This window comes from Equus przewalskii, chromosome 25, assembly GCF_037783145.1.
Source record: "Equus przewalskii isolate Varuska chromosome 25, EquPr2, whole genome shotgun sequence".
In the NCBI taxonomy this organism is placed as follows: domain Eukaryota; kingdom Metazoa; phylum Chordata; class Mammalia; order Perissodactyla; family Equidae; genus Equus; species Equus przewalskii.
This window is the reverse complement of record NC_091855.1, coordinates 1,889,451-1,905,693: the sequence shown is the minus strand read 5'-3', so window position 1 is coordinate 1,905,693 and position 16,243 is coordinate 1,889,451. Positions and strand designations below refer to the sequence as shown.

Genomic DNA, 16,243 nt, shown 5'->3' with positions numbered 1-16,243 from the left:
CCTCTTTCTTGCTCTTCCTTCCTCTTAAGAAGAAGCTTGGTAGGTGTTTTCTGCAGGTCAGTTAGGCAGAGCTGGCAGCATGGTTTTTGTGAACGCTCTCTGGGGTTTCTGCTGTGCCCCTCTGGCCATGTCCCTGACTTCCTTTTGGCCTTATGGACCAGGCTTTAATGTCTTGCCCACACATTCCTAGCAACTACCCCTTCCCCTCATCTTTGGCTTTGTTATTTCTCTCTCAGCCAAGGCCTTGCAACAGCACCAAAACACAGAGAGAGGAGGTCTGAAGACGGCCCCTGGGAGACAGCTGAGGTTGAGATTATGGTGCAGGGCAGCCCAGAGGGGTAAGGAGGGGCAGAACCAAATGATTATCATTTCAAAAGGGAGAAGAGCAACTGAGAGAGACAGGTAAGCGTCGGTGCCACTATCTGCAGACACGCCAGAGAGAATGCGCGCCACAGGAGGAAGGGCATTTTACCGTAGTGGAAGAAGTGGGTGGTGAGGGGAAGAAGTCAGATCACACGGGCAAAGGAAAGTGTGAGAAAACCCCACTTAAATGGAAAGGAAATTGCTTCCCACCGTGGCCACTATAGGCAAGTTACCTCCATTTTCTGTTTCAGGGTCCTCATCTGTAAAATGAAGACGAGAACAGTTAGGAAGTTTAACCATTTTCGTCCATAGCAGCTAAACACAGGGCTTGGAGCAAAGCCAAAGCTCAAAACCCATTTCTCCCCTCCCACCCCGTTCCTCCCCCTCCCTCCCCCCCCTTCCTCCCCCTCCGCATCCTCTATTCTACCTTTTGCTCTTCTTCCTCTTTTCCTCTTACTTTTAAATCTTGTTACAAACTCTGGACTTTGCACATAAAAGTAAGCAATTATTATTATTATTATTTTAGTTGTCAGAGACATTGACCTTGAGTTAAAATTATAACTTTATCTGAGTATACACTTCCCTTTAAATTTTGCAGATATGGATGCCTTCTTTTTTCTCTTCAGCCTAATTCATTTAAATCTCAGCATGTGGGCAAGTCACAAGGGTCTGAAATCATGTTATGTACAGCCAAGCAAAGTTACTGTCCTGAGCTGAGTCTTCTGTTGAAATATATCTGTAAATTTAAGTTTCTCACGAGGAAGAGTCTCCTTGCTGCTTTGAATACTCTTTGCTTCTTTCCTCAATCAAGATTTGTTTTATTTTATTTTTCAGACACCTAATTTATCTGTGTTCCAAGTTATTCTAACATGTATGGACTTCCCCCATTTATTGGAGTCTCTACTAGATGTGAAAAGAATGGGGGAGAAAAGCAGCCTTATCAAGTAGAGGTCATTATCATTTACGATTCTCGATTCTCGAGAGGAAGGCAGAAACAACACCGACCTGCTTTTGATGGTCTGCATCCACCAGCTGGTGGCCGAGACTGGTTTGGGGTAGAGAGGTGCCATCACTTGTGGTACTTATCTTCCTAAGTTGCTTTAGTGTTCTTGGGAGCTCCTTCGGGGAAAAACTGACAGCTCCTACTTCTCTCTCATCCAAAGCACCAGGCCTATAGATTTGCTAACCTTATTGGTTTCTTCCTTATGCTTAATAATGGATATTCAACATTTGAAACATGGTGTCACCATGCCTTTAACGTAAGGGTGGAAATTGCCACCACTGAAAAAGTCTTGACATCACTCAAATTTTCTAGGACCCTCTTTTGTTTCCCAGGGCATCTGAATTCTTAACGTATGTTTAAACCTGAACATATTGCTTACTGCTTCCAGATACTGAAGCCATCCTGCCTTTACTGGAAATGCTGGACTACCCCACTCAGTTGCAAACAGTGGTAAAAGAATGCTATATTGGTGGCCTATTGTTCTAGACTAGTAGACCCTGGAAGACATTTGTAACATGTTTATTAAGTTTTAGATTTTAAAGCGAATATTTACTGGGTCAGCTGTTTAATGTTTTTTCACTAATTAGACTAATTCCTTACAGTTCGCCCCTCCTCTGTGTTTTATGTTTATTGTGACCTACATAACACACAAAAATACATAAAGTCTCAACCACAGTAAAAACTGTAATAAATAATTAAGTAACTTCATTATGGAGTTCTTCTTGGCCAGAGTTCTTTTAGCCACATCTTCCTCCCTCCCTTTTGTTTTGAAGTCTCCCCAGGCCTACGTCTTGGGGGACCATAATTAACAGGCCTTTGTTCCAGTGGCCTCTGTTCTCCTGGCCCACTTCCCTGAGTGATGTTTTGGAACAACCAGTGGGTCTGGGGCTTTCATTCTCCTGTCCCCTTAGGGCCTTGTGGTCTCTCTGAATTTCAAGCCTCAGATTTCACGAGAGATCTTCGCTGGGCAACACTGGTGGCCTGCCCTGCCTTGCCTTCCTGGCTCTAGGTGCTATAGAGCCAGGAGCAATGAGTGTTTCTGGAGGAGGGGAGCAACTGCCCACCAGCTGGGCTCTGAAGTGAAGTTCTACTCTGGGTTACAGGATTCCTGGAAAGATGGTGTCCAGAACCAGCATCACGCTCTTTGTAGGTCTAACTAGGTTCTGATGTGGCACCAACATCTGGTTTTCCCTGGAGATGTTTACATGCAACTGTTCTGTGGAACCAGTCCACCAGGCAGCTCATCCCACCGAGAAAATGTGCGCAGATGAGTTAACTTCACGACTGAGCTGAACTGAATGGCTGCCAGTAGCGTAGTAATGTGTTTTGAGAAGCTTTGAAAGAGAGAGAGGAAAAGCTGGTTTCCCATCTCATTCAAATAATTTTCCATTCCTCAGGGGGAGAAAGGAAAGTCTGAGAATCCAGCAGAATTAATGCAGGTTACCCATTACTTCATTTTATAATGTTTGGCAAGGAAAACATGTAAGTCAGTTAAATCTGTTTATTTGGCTCTTCCAGGCATTCCGTGTAAATGGGGCCTGGCTGGAGGGGACAGTGCAGTTACTTCTGCTCGGACGCCTTAGTGGAGAGAACGAGGTCTGTCTTACAAGCAGGGCGGGCAGCACCTGCATTCTAACAGGATCATCAGGGACCCAAGGGTTTACTTGAGCATTTGCAAGCAGTGGCCGTCCTGCTCGTGAAGAATGAGCAGCCCATCTCTGAGCCCTCAGGCCGTTATGGAAAAGCTGTTCCGGGTGGCCCAGGTTCAGCTCCTGTTCTGCCGGTGCCAGCAGCGTGACTTTGGGCAAGCGGTGAAATCTCTTTGCACATCCTAAGGAAAACTGCCATGTTCAGAGGATTGTTGTGAGAATCCCATGCCACAACAGATGTGAAAGTGCCTTATAACCTGTGAACCAATGTAATAATGCGTTCTAAAAAAAATCATGCTTCACACTGACAGTAAGAAAGGCAGGTTTTCAGCTAGAACATGGCAGCAGGTTGGGTATTGGATCTGTAGAGTATCAGGATTCTTGGAAGGAAAATATTGACTTCCCAGACCAATTCCAAACATGCGTGACCGGTACTGGCGAAGAGACCACCTTGTAGGACGGCGTCCAGTGCCGTCCTTAGTGGAGGCCATAGGCTACGTTGGTCCCGCAGCAGACCTGGCCGCAGCTCATCTCAGCGGCAGCGGGTGAGAGCGGAGCCCGCGCGGGGCGGACGAGGACGACATCAGCTGAACACCGGCCGGTCAGACAGTGCTGGGCACCTGCTCACACCACTGCGTTTCTTCTCCACAGCCATTGACTCCACTCCAATTGCTGTCTGCATTTTACAGGGGAGAATTCTTGGAGAGATGTCCAAATTACACAGCTAGAAAGTAGCAGATCAGGGAATTCAATCTCAGGTCTGACTCCCTTTTGGACCCACACCCTTAACCTCTGTTAGAGGGAGAGGAGTATAGCAAGGCTTGTTTCCTGCCTGGAGGCCCCAGTGCAGAAACTGTCTTTTCCTCTACAAACTCTATGAGGATGACCCCGGAATTCCTTAGGGTTACCCAGAAAAATAAAAATAGAGAGGGCGGTAGAGATGCTGACACAGGTCTGTAATATTGTTGCTTAGGATTAGCTAGGAGCAGGGCCCCTCTCAGGACGGTGGGGTCTCAAGAGGACCCTGGACTCTCCCTTCTGAGATTTTAGGACAGATGTTTCAAGACTGCCCTCTGTGAGGACAGATACTATGTTTTTCGTTTCTAAGGATTCTCTTCAGCATTCAGTGCCTTGTACATCATTAAAAAAGAAATATCTTGTGTCCAGTAGAAGTAATAGAAATGAAAGCAAAAATAAAATGCCCCCTCTAGGCCCTACCCTTTTAACACTTCTAAAAGTGCCAGCTCTGAAGCCTGTGGCTCTGCGACTCTCCACGGCTGAGCTCTGAAGGCCACGCCTGCACTGTTCTGCTGGGCAGCTGAGGCCCACCCGGCCCCGCCGTGTTAGCGAGGAAGCTTCACTCCCATCTACCTTCTGGTTGAAACGTCCACTGAATTCACCGCACGACTGGAGGAAGGAGTAGATGTGACTGGAAGGGAAATGGAGCTATTTGGCTTTGCATTCACGACTTTTGGTCCTCTGGGATTCTTGTTTTTTTTCTAGTGGTGTTTACAAATAAAATAAACAGACATGAAAGCTTCAGTGAAACGGAGAGAGAACGCTCACTAACAGGGTGATGCTGATTCACGCATGTCTGTAGTTTCACTTGGCGAAGACTCTCTTTTCATTTTTCTCATTCTTTGATTTTTTTTTCCCTTCCTTGCTGATAACATAGATGTGGAAACATCTTTAATATGTTATTTTGTAACCAACGACTACCTTATACTTCACATCCATTTGGATCATTGTGAAGGTATCCGCAAGGAATTTGACTGGAAAGGAAAAGACGTAATGATGCCCGGAGGCCAGGGGCTGTTTTATCCAGTGCAGAGGCAGAATCCTGCATTCTCACTGGAAGCCAAACCTGGGACTGTATGACTGGTGCCCACTCACCAGTGTGTGAGAAAGGTCTGGGTGAGTTGCTGAAGCTCCCAGGGCCAAAGAAATGATGCTCAAAGCACATAACCTGCCAAACAAAACCATCAGTCTTGCTTCTCTGTGAAGGATTCCTATCCAGGTACCTTCACTGGACCTCAGTGAGGTCTGATCTTAAGACAGAGTGTCCCAGCTTTCATCTTCTACTCCTGTCATTGGTGAGTTCACTTTCTTGTGCTTAATATCCTTTCCCGGTAGTTTCCTAGGTAATTTACAGAGTGGTCCAGTGGGAGACCCTCATGCTAAAGATAAGGCAGCCTCATCCTTCTTGGCTTCACACTTACTGGCCATCTGACCTTGCCACTTGACCTTTCTGAACCTCAGTATTCTGCACTGCCTACTTCACAGAGTGGCTATACACATAAATTCAGTAATGTGTGTGAAAAGACTCTAAAGACTACAAAGCACTATGCAAATTTAAGGCCCTTTCATTTTCTTCATAATTTTAGAAAAAGCAGGTCATTGTTGGTAAGTGAAAGATAGAATAAAGAAAAAATACTTTTTCATTTTGTTCAAATAATGCTTATGGTAAAATCATATAAATTGGAGCTGTTGTATGAACCATTTTTGAATATGTAGGATTCATTAGTGTGACAAAATAGAAATATATTGAACTGATGTATCAGTTTACAATTAAAAAAATTAGAAGTGGATGTATTTTGTAACCACATCGTAGCAAGTATTATTGGAATACTTTTTAATCCATAATCAAGGTGATTAGAAAGCTGGCTGCTTTGCACTGCTTAGGTATAACGTTTATACAATTATTCTATTTATTTAGAATCCCCCAAAGTAGAACAATTAAATTAGTATAATTAATTATAGGTTAATCAGAATTATATAACTTATTCTACTGATGCAGATTACTCCTTCATTAGGTATAGAGAATGGTTTTTTCTTCCTAATTCAAATACCTTATATTTACATAGTGCTTTGTAATTTTCAAGGCCTTTCACAGACACTACTTAATTTGAGGCTTAATATAAACTTTCTGTGTTTTCCTCTCAAAGTAATATAGGAGGTGAGACATTGGTGACCCCAACAGTCCCAGGAAACCTGAGACTCAGTGGATCCTAAGGCACTGGTGAAGCCAGACTTTCCTCTTTGATGCTCTCCGAGCCCCGCCTCCCTTCCCCGTGGTCCTTGCCACGGTTGTATTTGTATATTCATTTCTGTGATGACTTGGCGAATGCTTTTCTCTTCCAGGAGATGTGAAGTTCCATGAGGGCAGGACTGGTGTGTTTGCTCACCTCCACCTCCCCAGCTCCTCACACAGTGTCTGGCATTTAGTAGGGCTCAGAAGAGATTTGATGAATGAATGAATGCGTCCAGAAGGTTGCCTGTTACACTACGTAGGGTCTACTTTTTTGAGACTCCCAGGAGAAGTTTCTTTGTGGTCTTACTATTGCAAACAACATTGTTTCTCTGAAACAGTTGGTTTGTTCTTAACCCACAGACACTCTCAGCTGTGTCCCCATTCATATTTTCCTGTTCTTGTTGGCAGTAAGAAAGTTTAGAAATGAATTGTGGTTGACCCTTAGCAGGTGTGTAGGACTTCACAGTGTATACTTTGTGCACTGGCCACCTTCCTGCATACAATTTATGCCCCGTTCCTTACTTTCCCTTTTGCTTTCTTTTTTTTTTAACCTTCCTTTTGTTTATTATATTGCATATTTTCTGTGACCTTTACTATTGTCTTAAACATATTTGGCAGCAAGGCAGGTTATAAAAAATAGTACTCATATGAATGGCCCTTAATGTACTGGAGGCAACAGATTAAAGGTTAGAATTTCAAGGATGGGATATTTTCATACGACTAATTTATTTCAAATTTTGGGGTTTTTTTTTTTTCATGGTGAAGTGGTGGTAAGAATTGATGTTCACACTGAGATTCTTGGGTTCTAGCAATGTGAGATCATGTAATTGCATAGAAATGTGGACTTTGCTGTCCATTCCATGTTTAGAGTGTGTGTGAGAAATAAGAAAGTCACCTGAACAGTGCTTTGCCAAAAAGGTTGCTTGGTTCTCTCTTGGTCTGCTCCTGCATCCTTTACTGTGTGGAGATGTGGTCGAGGCAGGCTCTTCTCTGGCCCACCACTCTGTTTTGCTCTGTCTTTCCTCTGGGCTTCAGGGATGTCAATGAATGGAGAACTTATTTCCCACGCTGAGAGCGTGGTCCAGGCTAGACCATCTCGGGCATTCTTTTGACTCGAGAAATGCTGTCTGACCCATCACGTCCGCAAATTAAACCTTTAAAATAGTTCCAGCCACAATTTCCATGGTGCTCAAGTGACCAGATTTGTAGCACCAGCTTCTTTGTGCTTCTGAAACTCTCGTGGCCCCGCTGTGGGGGCAGGGAGCCGTGTTTACGCGTGAAGCGCCGCTTTCAGATAGACTCACGATTGTGTGACTTTCAGTATTCGCTATGTCCTCACTCTTGGCCAACACAAATATGTTATCACATCCGACCTTCCTCTGCATAAGAATGACTTTGGAAGGCCACAAGATTCTCTAATAAACAAGTAATGAAGGAAATGGGAGCACCTGCAAAAGGAAGGAAACCCTCAGACTGCAGATTGGGAGATAAGACGTAACAAAGCAGTCCACGTTCCTGTGAAGTGATGGGCCCTTCCAAGAATGCAGGACGCTGTGACCGCTCCGATGGAATTCCTGCCTTGGAACACTTGTTCCAACACAAGCACTCCAGGCTAGCCAGACAGGGAAGATTGTCTGATCCTCTGTCACTGAATGAACCCCCGCCTTCACCCCAGGACCTCCCCTGACCCCACCTAGGAGGCAGAGGAGGGGAAGCTCCTGGTGCCATTACCTTGAAATTAACTCTTGAAGGGCGACAACTCCCATAGGTAATCTGCTAATCCCAGCCCTTCTCCTGGTCCCCTGCTGCCCATCCTCGCTTCCCCCACCCCAAATCTTTGGAGGTCTGTTTGTGAGGACCGTCCTTAGGGTTGGGAGGAAAGATGCTCCCTTCTTATTCTTACTGAAGAGACATCTCAGCCTCCATTAGCCTCAGTTTCCTTCTCTGAAAACAATCCAGTGAGACTAGAGGGTCTCCAAAGTCCTTGCACCTCTGATTGCTTTACAGTATTAACCGTTTCCTCCTTCCAAAGATGCTCGAACCTCTCTAGAAATGCTCGTTTGACTTCTCTAGATTGTCTTTGCTTCTTTCACTCCTTGTAGGAATAGAAGGCTCTGGATTCAGACTCCCTGGGTTCAAATGCTTGCTTCATAACTTGCTAGCTATGAGCTCATAAGCAATTTCCTTAAACTTTTTAAGCCTCAGTTTCCTCATCAGAGGGAAAAAAAAGGAATAATGGTAATGATTATTATGCCCGTTTCCCAGGTTTGTTGTGAGGATTAGGAGAGAAAACCCAAGTACAGCATCTCATGTTCTTTTTTTCTTCCTTCCTCTCCCCTCCTCTATCTTCCTAGCTTTCTCTCCTACTCTGCCTACCACCTCCTTTTCCCTCTACTTTCCTCACTCCCTCCTCTTCCTCGCATACTCCTCTGTACAGCTTGGGTAAAAGAGAATCTAAAAGGGACCACCAGCCAGATATTGGGCAGGAATATTTGAGTTCCTAGCCCCTGTTTCACTCCTACCTCCCATGATGACTAGGGAGGTGAGCCCAGAGACCCTGTGTCTACAGCATCAGCAGGTAGCACAGGGGGACGCCAGGGGCACAGAGCTGCAGGGACAGGTGAGAAGTGCTTGGGTGCATTTCTTTTTAAAGTGGATACAAGCACATCTAGTCTTTTAAAAAGCCGTTCTCAGATGAAGCAATGACCTCACCTTAGTTCAGGAAGTTTCTTAAACCATCTGCTGCCTCGAGATTCGTTAGGTTCTCAGAGGGGTTTTCCTTTTGGACCTATGGCCACCACGATGACTGAGGGGACCGCGGGAAGGTAGAGAGGGGGACACGGAAGAGAAAAAGGAGAGAGGAAGGAACAAAATACAAGTTGGTATAGGTAGGTGCCTGGCGTACTTTGGAGTTGGTTTGGTAAGGAGTTTGCGGTTGAGTTTTAGGAGAGTTTTCTTTTTAAACCATACCTAATTCATCCTGAAGCTCCACTGCTTAGGAAGCTGTGAGGTTAGAACTATATCTACAGATGAGCTGGCAAACAGGTGACTAGGATCCCACAGTCAGTGGTAATTATGTTTCACCTCAAGTGCCTGCCCTACCAGTTTGTAACATCTGCCGAGAATGCTGTGTTGAGAAAGATTCTGAGGCAGTACTACAATTTCTTATCAATGTGTGCCATTGGCAAAGCAAGAGTGATGGGTATATAGGGACCGTGTACTTGCCAGTTATAGATTAAGATATACAATGATGACATCACCATCTCAAGCAGGGGCAAAATAACCTAAGACTGCTCCAAAATATAGGGTGACATGCTGAAAGAGGAAGAGAGGAGTGTTCTTTTCTTGGGGTGAGGGTGGGAGATGGAATGGGGATGAGAGAGTGGAGAAGACAGGGCTGCTGCAATGAATTGGGAAGGAAAAAGAACTTGTTGCATAGGAGGGGGATATAGAATATACATGGACCTTAACTCTTTGGGACATGAAGTCTTATGAAACAGTGCTTTATCAAAAGTCTCTCCTTGCATCTGTTAATGTTCAGCCTCGCTAAGGTGGACTCCAGTAATTCAGCGGGACATATCTACTGAGCGTAAATGGTTTTCTAGGTTTCCCACTGATGTTTCTGTCTTAAGCTATTGATACTTGCAAATAAAAGGAAAAACAGTTTAATTCAAGTGTATGGAAGAATCCTTGCTTGTCCTCAATTTCCTTGATGAAAAGTTCAGGCTTTTAGATAAATTTGACTATATCAAAGGCTTTAAAAGCTGTCTCCTGCTTTGAAAATAGTTTCTATTACAGATGATAATTTAAATCTAAGGAATGAAGCAAAATTTGGTCATGGGTACTCAATACAAACTCAAATTGGAATTGTCCTTGTGTCCTCAAGGTGCTTAGGTTCATTAGAATAAATTAGGGACCCGCCCCATGGCTGAACGGTTAAGTCTGCAGGCTCTGCTTCAGCAGTCCAGGGTTTCACAAGTTCGAATCCTGGGCACAGACATGGCACTGCTCATCAGGTCATGCCGAGGTGGCATCCCACATGCCACAACTAAAATATGAAACTATGTACTGGGGGGATTTGGGGAGAAAAAGCAGGGAAAAAAAAAAGAAGAAGATTGGCAACAGCTGTTAGCTCAGGTGCCAATCTTTAAAAAAAAAGAATAAATTAGAATGTCTTCCAAAAGGTTTTCATTTTAAAAAAAAAATATTTGTATGTATGTTATAATGACAGTCACTATTTCAAACTGCCAGGTTTGTAACTGTAGGACACTTATGTAGATTTTTTTCTAGGTGTCATGATTTTGCAGTTATAAACTCTCAGCTTTCTGAAGCAGCACAATGAGGACATGTGTAAGAAATTATGTATTAATGTTTGTTTTCTCCTTTCTGTACTGACTCCCCCCACTTGCTGTATTAAACAGAACCTTCATTCCTATTGATTGCACCTTCATATTTTTTTTGTGCTCAGTTCACAGCTTCATATTGATCTCCCTTCTCTGTTTTTATTCAAACCATCCTGGCTGCTTTAACGTATTTACCAAACTCCTACCATAAGCACCTTCTTACACCTTTGCTTAAAACCGCCCAGCAGTTTCCCAGTGCCTATAGGCTAAAGCCCACTGGAGGCGTGCATGCTGTATCGGCCCGCAGCCCCATCCCCGCCCTCTCCGTGCCTCATGACCTATGCCCCTGCCACGTCAGACTTCTTACGGCTCCCTCTGCATTCCGTGCTGAGTCTTATCTCCGGGGTTCTGTATGTAGCATTTCTCCTCCCTTCGTCTTTTTGTCCACCAGGTAAACTCTTACCCTTTGAAATCCAGCCCAAGCATTGTCTTTAGTCACCAAGCCCTTCTGTCTGCTTTCACTTTGGTTTTGTCCCTCCTTGCTCGCGCAGGATCTCCAGGCTGCATGCTGTAGTAGGACCAGATGGATCGTTAAATAATTAAATACTTTCACAGGCCCTGGGGACCCCAGGAGCTCCCAGTGATCCGGCAATTAAAGGGTTACTGCCTGTTCCAGCAGGAGGCCTCCCGGGACCCTGTCCCAGCGCTTTGGCTCTATCCATTTGCGTTCAGCAGGTAATACTTTCAATTTCCCCCTTAATTACATGGTTTTCCATCCTTTATGGTGTTGCCTCTTGCACACTCTTCTATCTCTCCTCCTGAATTATAGCTTCTATGAAGGCAAGGATACAGTCTTTCCCAACGGAGAATCCCCAGCATCCAGCACAGAATCGAAAATGAAGTAGGTGCTTAATAAATGTGGAATGAGAATGAGACCGTCTCCCGGGGCAGGGGCGGGATGGTGTAGAAATGACCGTGAGCTGATTTCTGGTTGGCTCAGAACCTCCCCATGCTGGTTTCTTTTATAGCAGTGCTTCTTATCTAGGGTGATTTGGTCTCCCAGGGACATCTGGCAATGTCTGGAGACAGTTTTAGTTGTCACCAGTGTGGTGGTGGGGGTGCTCCAGACATCTAGTGGGTAGAGGCGAGAGACGCTGTTGAACGTTCTGCATGCGTAGGGCAGCCTCACAGCAAAGAGCTGTCGAGTCCAGCATGTCAGCCGTGCGCAGGTTGAGATGCTGCTTTACAGCCTTGGCAAAAAGTTCCTTTCCTCCGCACTGCCTCCGCACTCCCCTTCTGTCCTCCGTTAATGCCTTTCTCCCTACTGTCCCCCGTTCCATGGTTCTGGTGAGTCTGCACCCAGGAATGGAAGACCAGAGGCATTCCTTTTTCTTCTCTCTAACTTTCCTTTCCTTTGCTGCCTGAGGAGGTCCCTTTACACCTTGTCTCTGCCAGAGTCCCTCCAAGTTTAAGGTCCCTCCCTTCCTTACATGCCTAAAAGTGAAAGTTGTTGAACAATGTGTAAGATCTGAAGATTACTTGCGCACCACAACATATTCAAGACAGTGTCTGGGATCCGAGAGAGAACTAGTGAAGGACCCAGAGGACACTCGAGTCTGGATACCTGACTGTGTCTGAAGGACATCAAAACACCCGTGGAGCATGGGGAAAACGGGCCGCCGGTCAGTTTTGTTCATGTGGAAGGAGCCCATTGTTCCCTCCTCGTGAGTGGCTGGTTTTGTTTTATCTTTATGTAGCCACTATCCTCTTTTTTCCCCACAGACTGACTCATTCTTTTTGTGATCTTTGTTTTAGCCTTTTTTTTTCGGTTTCTTCCGATGAACTCTTTATTTTCCTGCATAATGTCAAAATATTTTCTTCAAAGGCAATTTCCTTTAAAAATAAACTGTTATCAGGAGAGAAGCTATGTTCACAGCTGGTAAAGGCATGATTAAATAATCCCCATATGGGGAATTAAAAGGCAATTTCATAATATAGCTGTAGAATACAAAGAGAAAATCGAAGGAAACATTCCAGTTAGTTAAGAAAACTTTTAATGAAATGAGGTGTTTGAACTCTATTTGATTTTTGTTTTTTGTTTTTTTTTTGCCAGCTTCCCATGTGTGCGTGTTTTACTTGGTTGAGAATTTGTAAGAGGTTATCTTCAGACAGTTATAGGCTTCCTGAGAGTTTGGTTAACCTTCTAATTACATATAAAATAGTCTACCAAATCGTTACGCTAAATGTTTTGGACGTAAATTTGACATGGGTCCTTATTTTACTGCCAGTCTCCACCTTAGCTCTGTTTTTTATTTTTTATTTTTAGGGTTATCATAAGTCCAAGAGAAAACACGAATATTTCAAGAGAAACTCCTATAATCTTGACGTTCACGGAGTGCCACAGACTCCTTTGTCCATGAGTAGTGAAAATGTGAAGGAAGAGAACCTACTTTTGAATCAAAGAGACTGGGGCCCTGCCAGTGACCAGCGTGTGACTCTCAGAAACCACCTAACCTCTCTGGGCCTTAGTTTGCCTCATTTGTAGACTGGGCACAATGTTACCACCCTTCAGGTTTGTGCCAAGGATTAGAGTTTATGGGTGCAAAGCCCTTGTCACAGTGCCCGGCAGGTCGTGGCTGCTCAGGAAACAATAGCCGTAATCGTTATTAGCATCGTTGTGTCCGTGATTCAGAGGACACCAGCTTTTTCCATCAAAGTTTTCACTTTGAAACTGATAAAATGTCAGAGCTACCAAAGAGGAGTTTGTAAAATGCATGTCAGAATTTCTAAGACCACAAATATACAATTCCAAGCTGAACAATAATTTTCTGCCTATCATTTTGGGGCCAGTATATGTTGATTTTAGATGGGAATTCTTTGATTTTTTTTTTTAGCATCATTGGGTATGGAAATCCTGTACTAGTACCAGACATCAAAACAATTTACATAGCTGTATTTGTGAGATAATGTAAATTCCATAGAAAATCGTGTTTGAATGATTATAAATGTTATTCCAGTATCAGCCCAAGATTTTTAAATAATTAATTTAGCTATTAAATTTAACATTATTTAAATATAATCAAAATGATCTAAATGTATCTTTTGAATATTTTGAACTTTGCAAGTTGATTTCATTGTATACGTTGACAGCTGAGGTAGCCTGTCTCATAAAGCTATATTAAATCTTGAAAAAAATGAAACAACTTAGAAAAATCTTTCCAAATTCTGTGAAATGACTTTCTATTTATTGTTCACATGTAGCTCAGAATATTTTAATGTATGCATGTACGCTAAAATAATCAAAATTATATATTCTAAAACCACGCCTTGAGTTTCTATAACACAAGTGACACACGCTCTGGAATGGGGTTTGAGGAGCACATTTAGTAAGCTGATTAATGACTCTCCGTAATACAGGATTTAAAGTCTTCTTCCAAAGCATATTTATCTGTTTTATTTCTCATGAAACTTTGAATTTTATTTGAGTACCTCCACGTCATTTTTGTGTTTATCTTGAAAAACCGTATTTAACATTTTGTAAAGATTTCCATTAGTATTAATCCAGTAGATTAATTTCATTTTAATCCAATGCTTAATTTCAGAGAATGGCATTTGAATTGAGCTCTTCTTTTTCACCTTTTCTGAGAGTGCTAGATCATACCTGTTTCCTCAGGTTTAGGCTGGAGGTACTTCAGTGAAAGATAACCTGGCCATCCGCACGCAACCTTAGATGCTCACAGGAGTTTTGAAGATGCAGGGAGTCAATTATCCAGCAAAGGACGTTCTCTGATTCTAAAGAATGGGGAAAAAAATCAGTAACGTGCAGAGACAGAGAATCAGCGTAGTCTTAGAGCGGATTACTTTGTATTTTTGTCTTATGAACTTTGGATTGAACTTCTGCAGGGATCCGAGCTGGATGAAATGTCGTATCTGAGACCGATCCTTATCTCCTAAGCGTTTCCTTTGTTTCTGGGATTCTCTGGGCTTCACTCTCTTATTTTATTGTGAGTGTCCCAGAGCTTTGATCTTGCAATGAGCTCTGGTTCGCAACACAAACCCTTGCTTTGGTGTGACACACAGAGGACATGGGTATACTCAGAAAACCCACCTAGACAAGAGGTTACTTCTTCTGTGGTTAGGGCTGAAGGCAAATGGGGTAACTTCAGAATTTATTGTCTCCCATTACATTATGGGAAACTGAAAATTCACACGGGTATTTTAACATTAAGAAAGCACACCTGTGAGAACAAATTTGATGCACAGTATGTATCTGTTTCTCATTTCACTTACAATAGGTTCTTGAGCTTTAAGAATTACAATTTTCCCCTTTGTATTGCTGCAGACATAAAAATTTAGAGCCATCTTTCAGATTCCAAATTCCTTTCTGGTTAAAAAATTACCTTAAAACAGTTTGAAGCTGTACAGTAAGTACAAAAATGATTAATATACTGAGCACAAAATATATCATTCGTAGGTGTTTTTTAGCCTAAATAATAATTACAAATGCAAAATGCAGCATAAAAATAGAAGCAACAAGTATTTTATTTGCAAATAATGTTTCGTATTTCCTGACGGTTTTAAATTTTTCTTACTTTAAGGAACAAAAGAGTAAAAATTTTCTGAACCATATAGTTCATTGTATGCACACTTTCTGAGAATGTCCTCAGTAATTAAAGGAACTCATTTAGACTATGAGCCATTGTATATGTTAGATACGCATGTACCAGGTACTCTGCAATTAGAGGTGTCATAAAGACAGTGCTCCCACACTCAGCTAACACTAAAGATGCTGGAGCAGAACTTCAAAGGGTTTCCTTCTTCCAGAAGATCTACCAGTAAGTTAATTATAAACACAGTTGTGTTTTTTAACATAATTTTCTTATTTTTTGTCTTGTTTAAGGAGAAATATGTTAGGCAGCGAGCCAGATTCAGCCACATGACTATATTAATGGCAAGTTTATCATTTTGAGATGGACACTGACACTTTTATGTACCTCAAAATAAAAACAGCGAAGAAATTGATTTCATATGCTTAATAAATGAGTAATTAGGCTGGAAAAATTTTATTTGCCAACATCAGACATTTCCTTAACAGACATTTCTACTAACGGTTTTCATTAACTTTGAGGAATTTTAGCTGAAAGCCAGGAAGGAAGTGGTCTTATCATTGTGGCCATTATGTCAGCCTTCCATCCCGAGTATCCGAGATTTCTATGTTGCTTTTTGTTTAGATACTTACTTAACGTTTTCTTTTAAACTGGGACTCCTCCACTCGCCGAGAAACAAGCCCTAAACTCTGTCCGGTGGGTTCATAACCTGAATTCAAGCTGTAGGTAGTGTTTGCAATGCTAAAAATGCTGACATTTGTCATTGTGAATTATGCTTCCTTTAGGAAATTCCTTTAGTAAAGAGAGGCAGTCATTTCTGACACTAATCAGATGCCTCTGTGCTGACCCTCTTGCTGAATGAGGCCAGGGTTTTTAGGCTATTTGTGCTTCAAAAGGAATAACCATTCAGTGTAGCATTTCAGTAGATAATGACCTACGAGACTTATTAGGCATATTCCACAAATGTTCCCGCCCACAGCAATGAGGAACTTAGAAAATGTGGCAGAGCTTTTCTTGTGTCTGCTGAGCACGGCTTGTAGCTCTTCATTCACATTTTTCACTTAACCTGATGGCTTTGAATTCCTTGCCTTGTGAGTTCCTATATATATAAAGATTAGAAACTGCTTTTGGCTATGCAGAAGTATGGGCTTTTAGATGAAATTCAATCCATTGTAAAAGGCTTTGTTCAGAGCGATATCATTCCTTGTTGAATGTGGATGACACAGAGAAGAACATTAGTTAACTGG

The 16,243-nt window shown here is 42.7% G+C and overlaps 1 protein-coding gene across 1 annotated transcript; it reads left to right on the top strand.

The window, feature by feature from the left end:
• Positions 1 to 3,435: 3,435 nt before the first annotated feature.
• LOC139079455 (uncharacterized) lies at positions 3,436 to 13,710 on the top strand. The gene is made up of 6 exons (XM_070594617.1): positions 3,436 to 3,560; positions 8,585 to 8,666; positions 10,638 to 10,840; positions 11,005 to 11,124; positions 11,219 to 11,290; positions 12,716 to 13,710. The coding sequence occupies exons 1-6, from the start codon at positions 3,436 to 3,438 to the stop codon at positions 12,807 to 12,809; spliced, it is 696 nt and encodes a 231-aa protein (XP_070450718.1). The 3' UTR covers positions 12,810 to 13,710.
• The last annotated feature ends 2,533 nt before the right edge of the window (positions 13,711 to 16,243 follow it).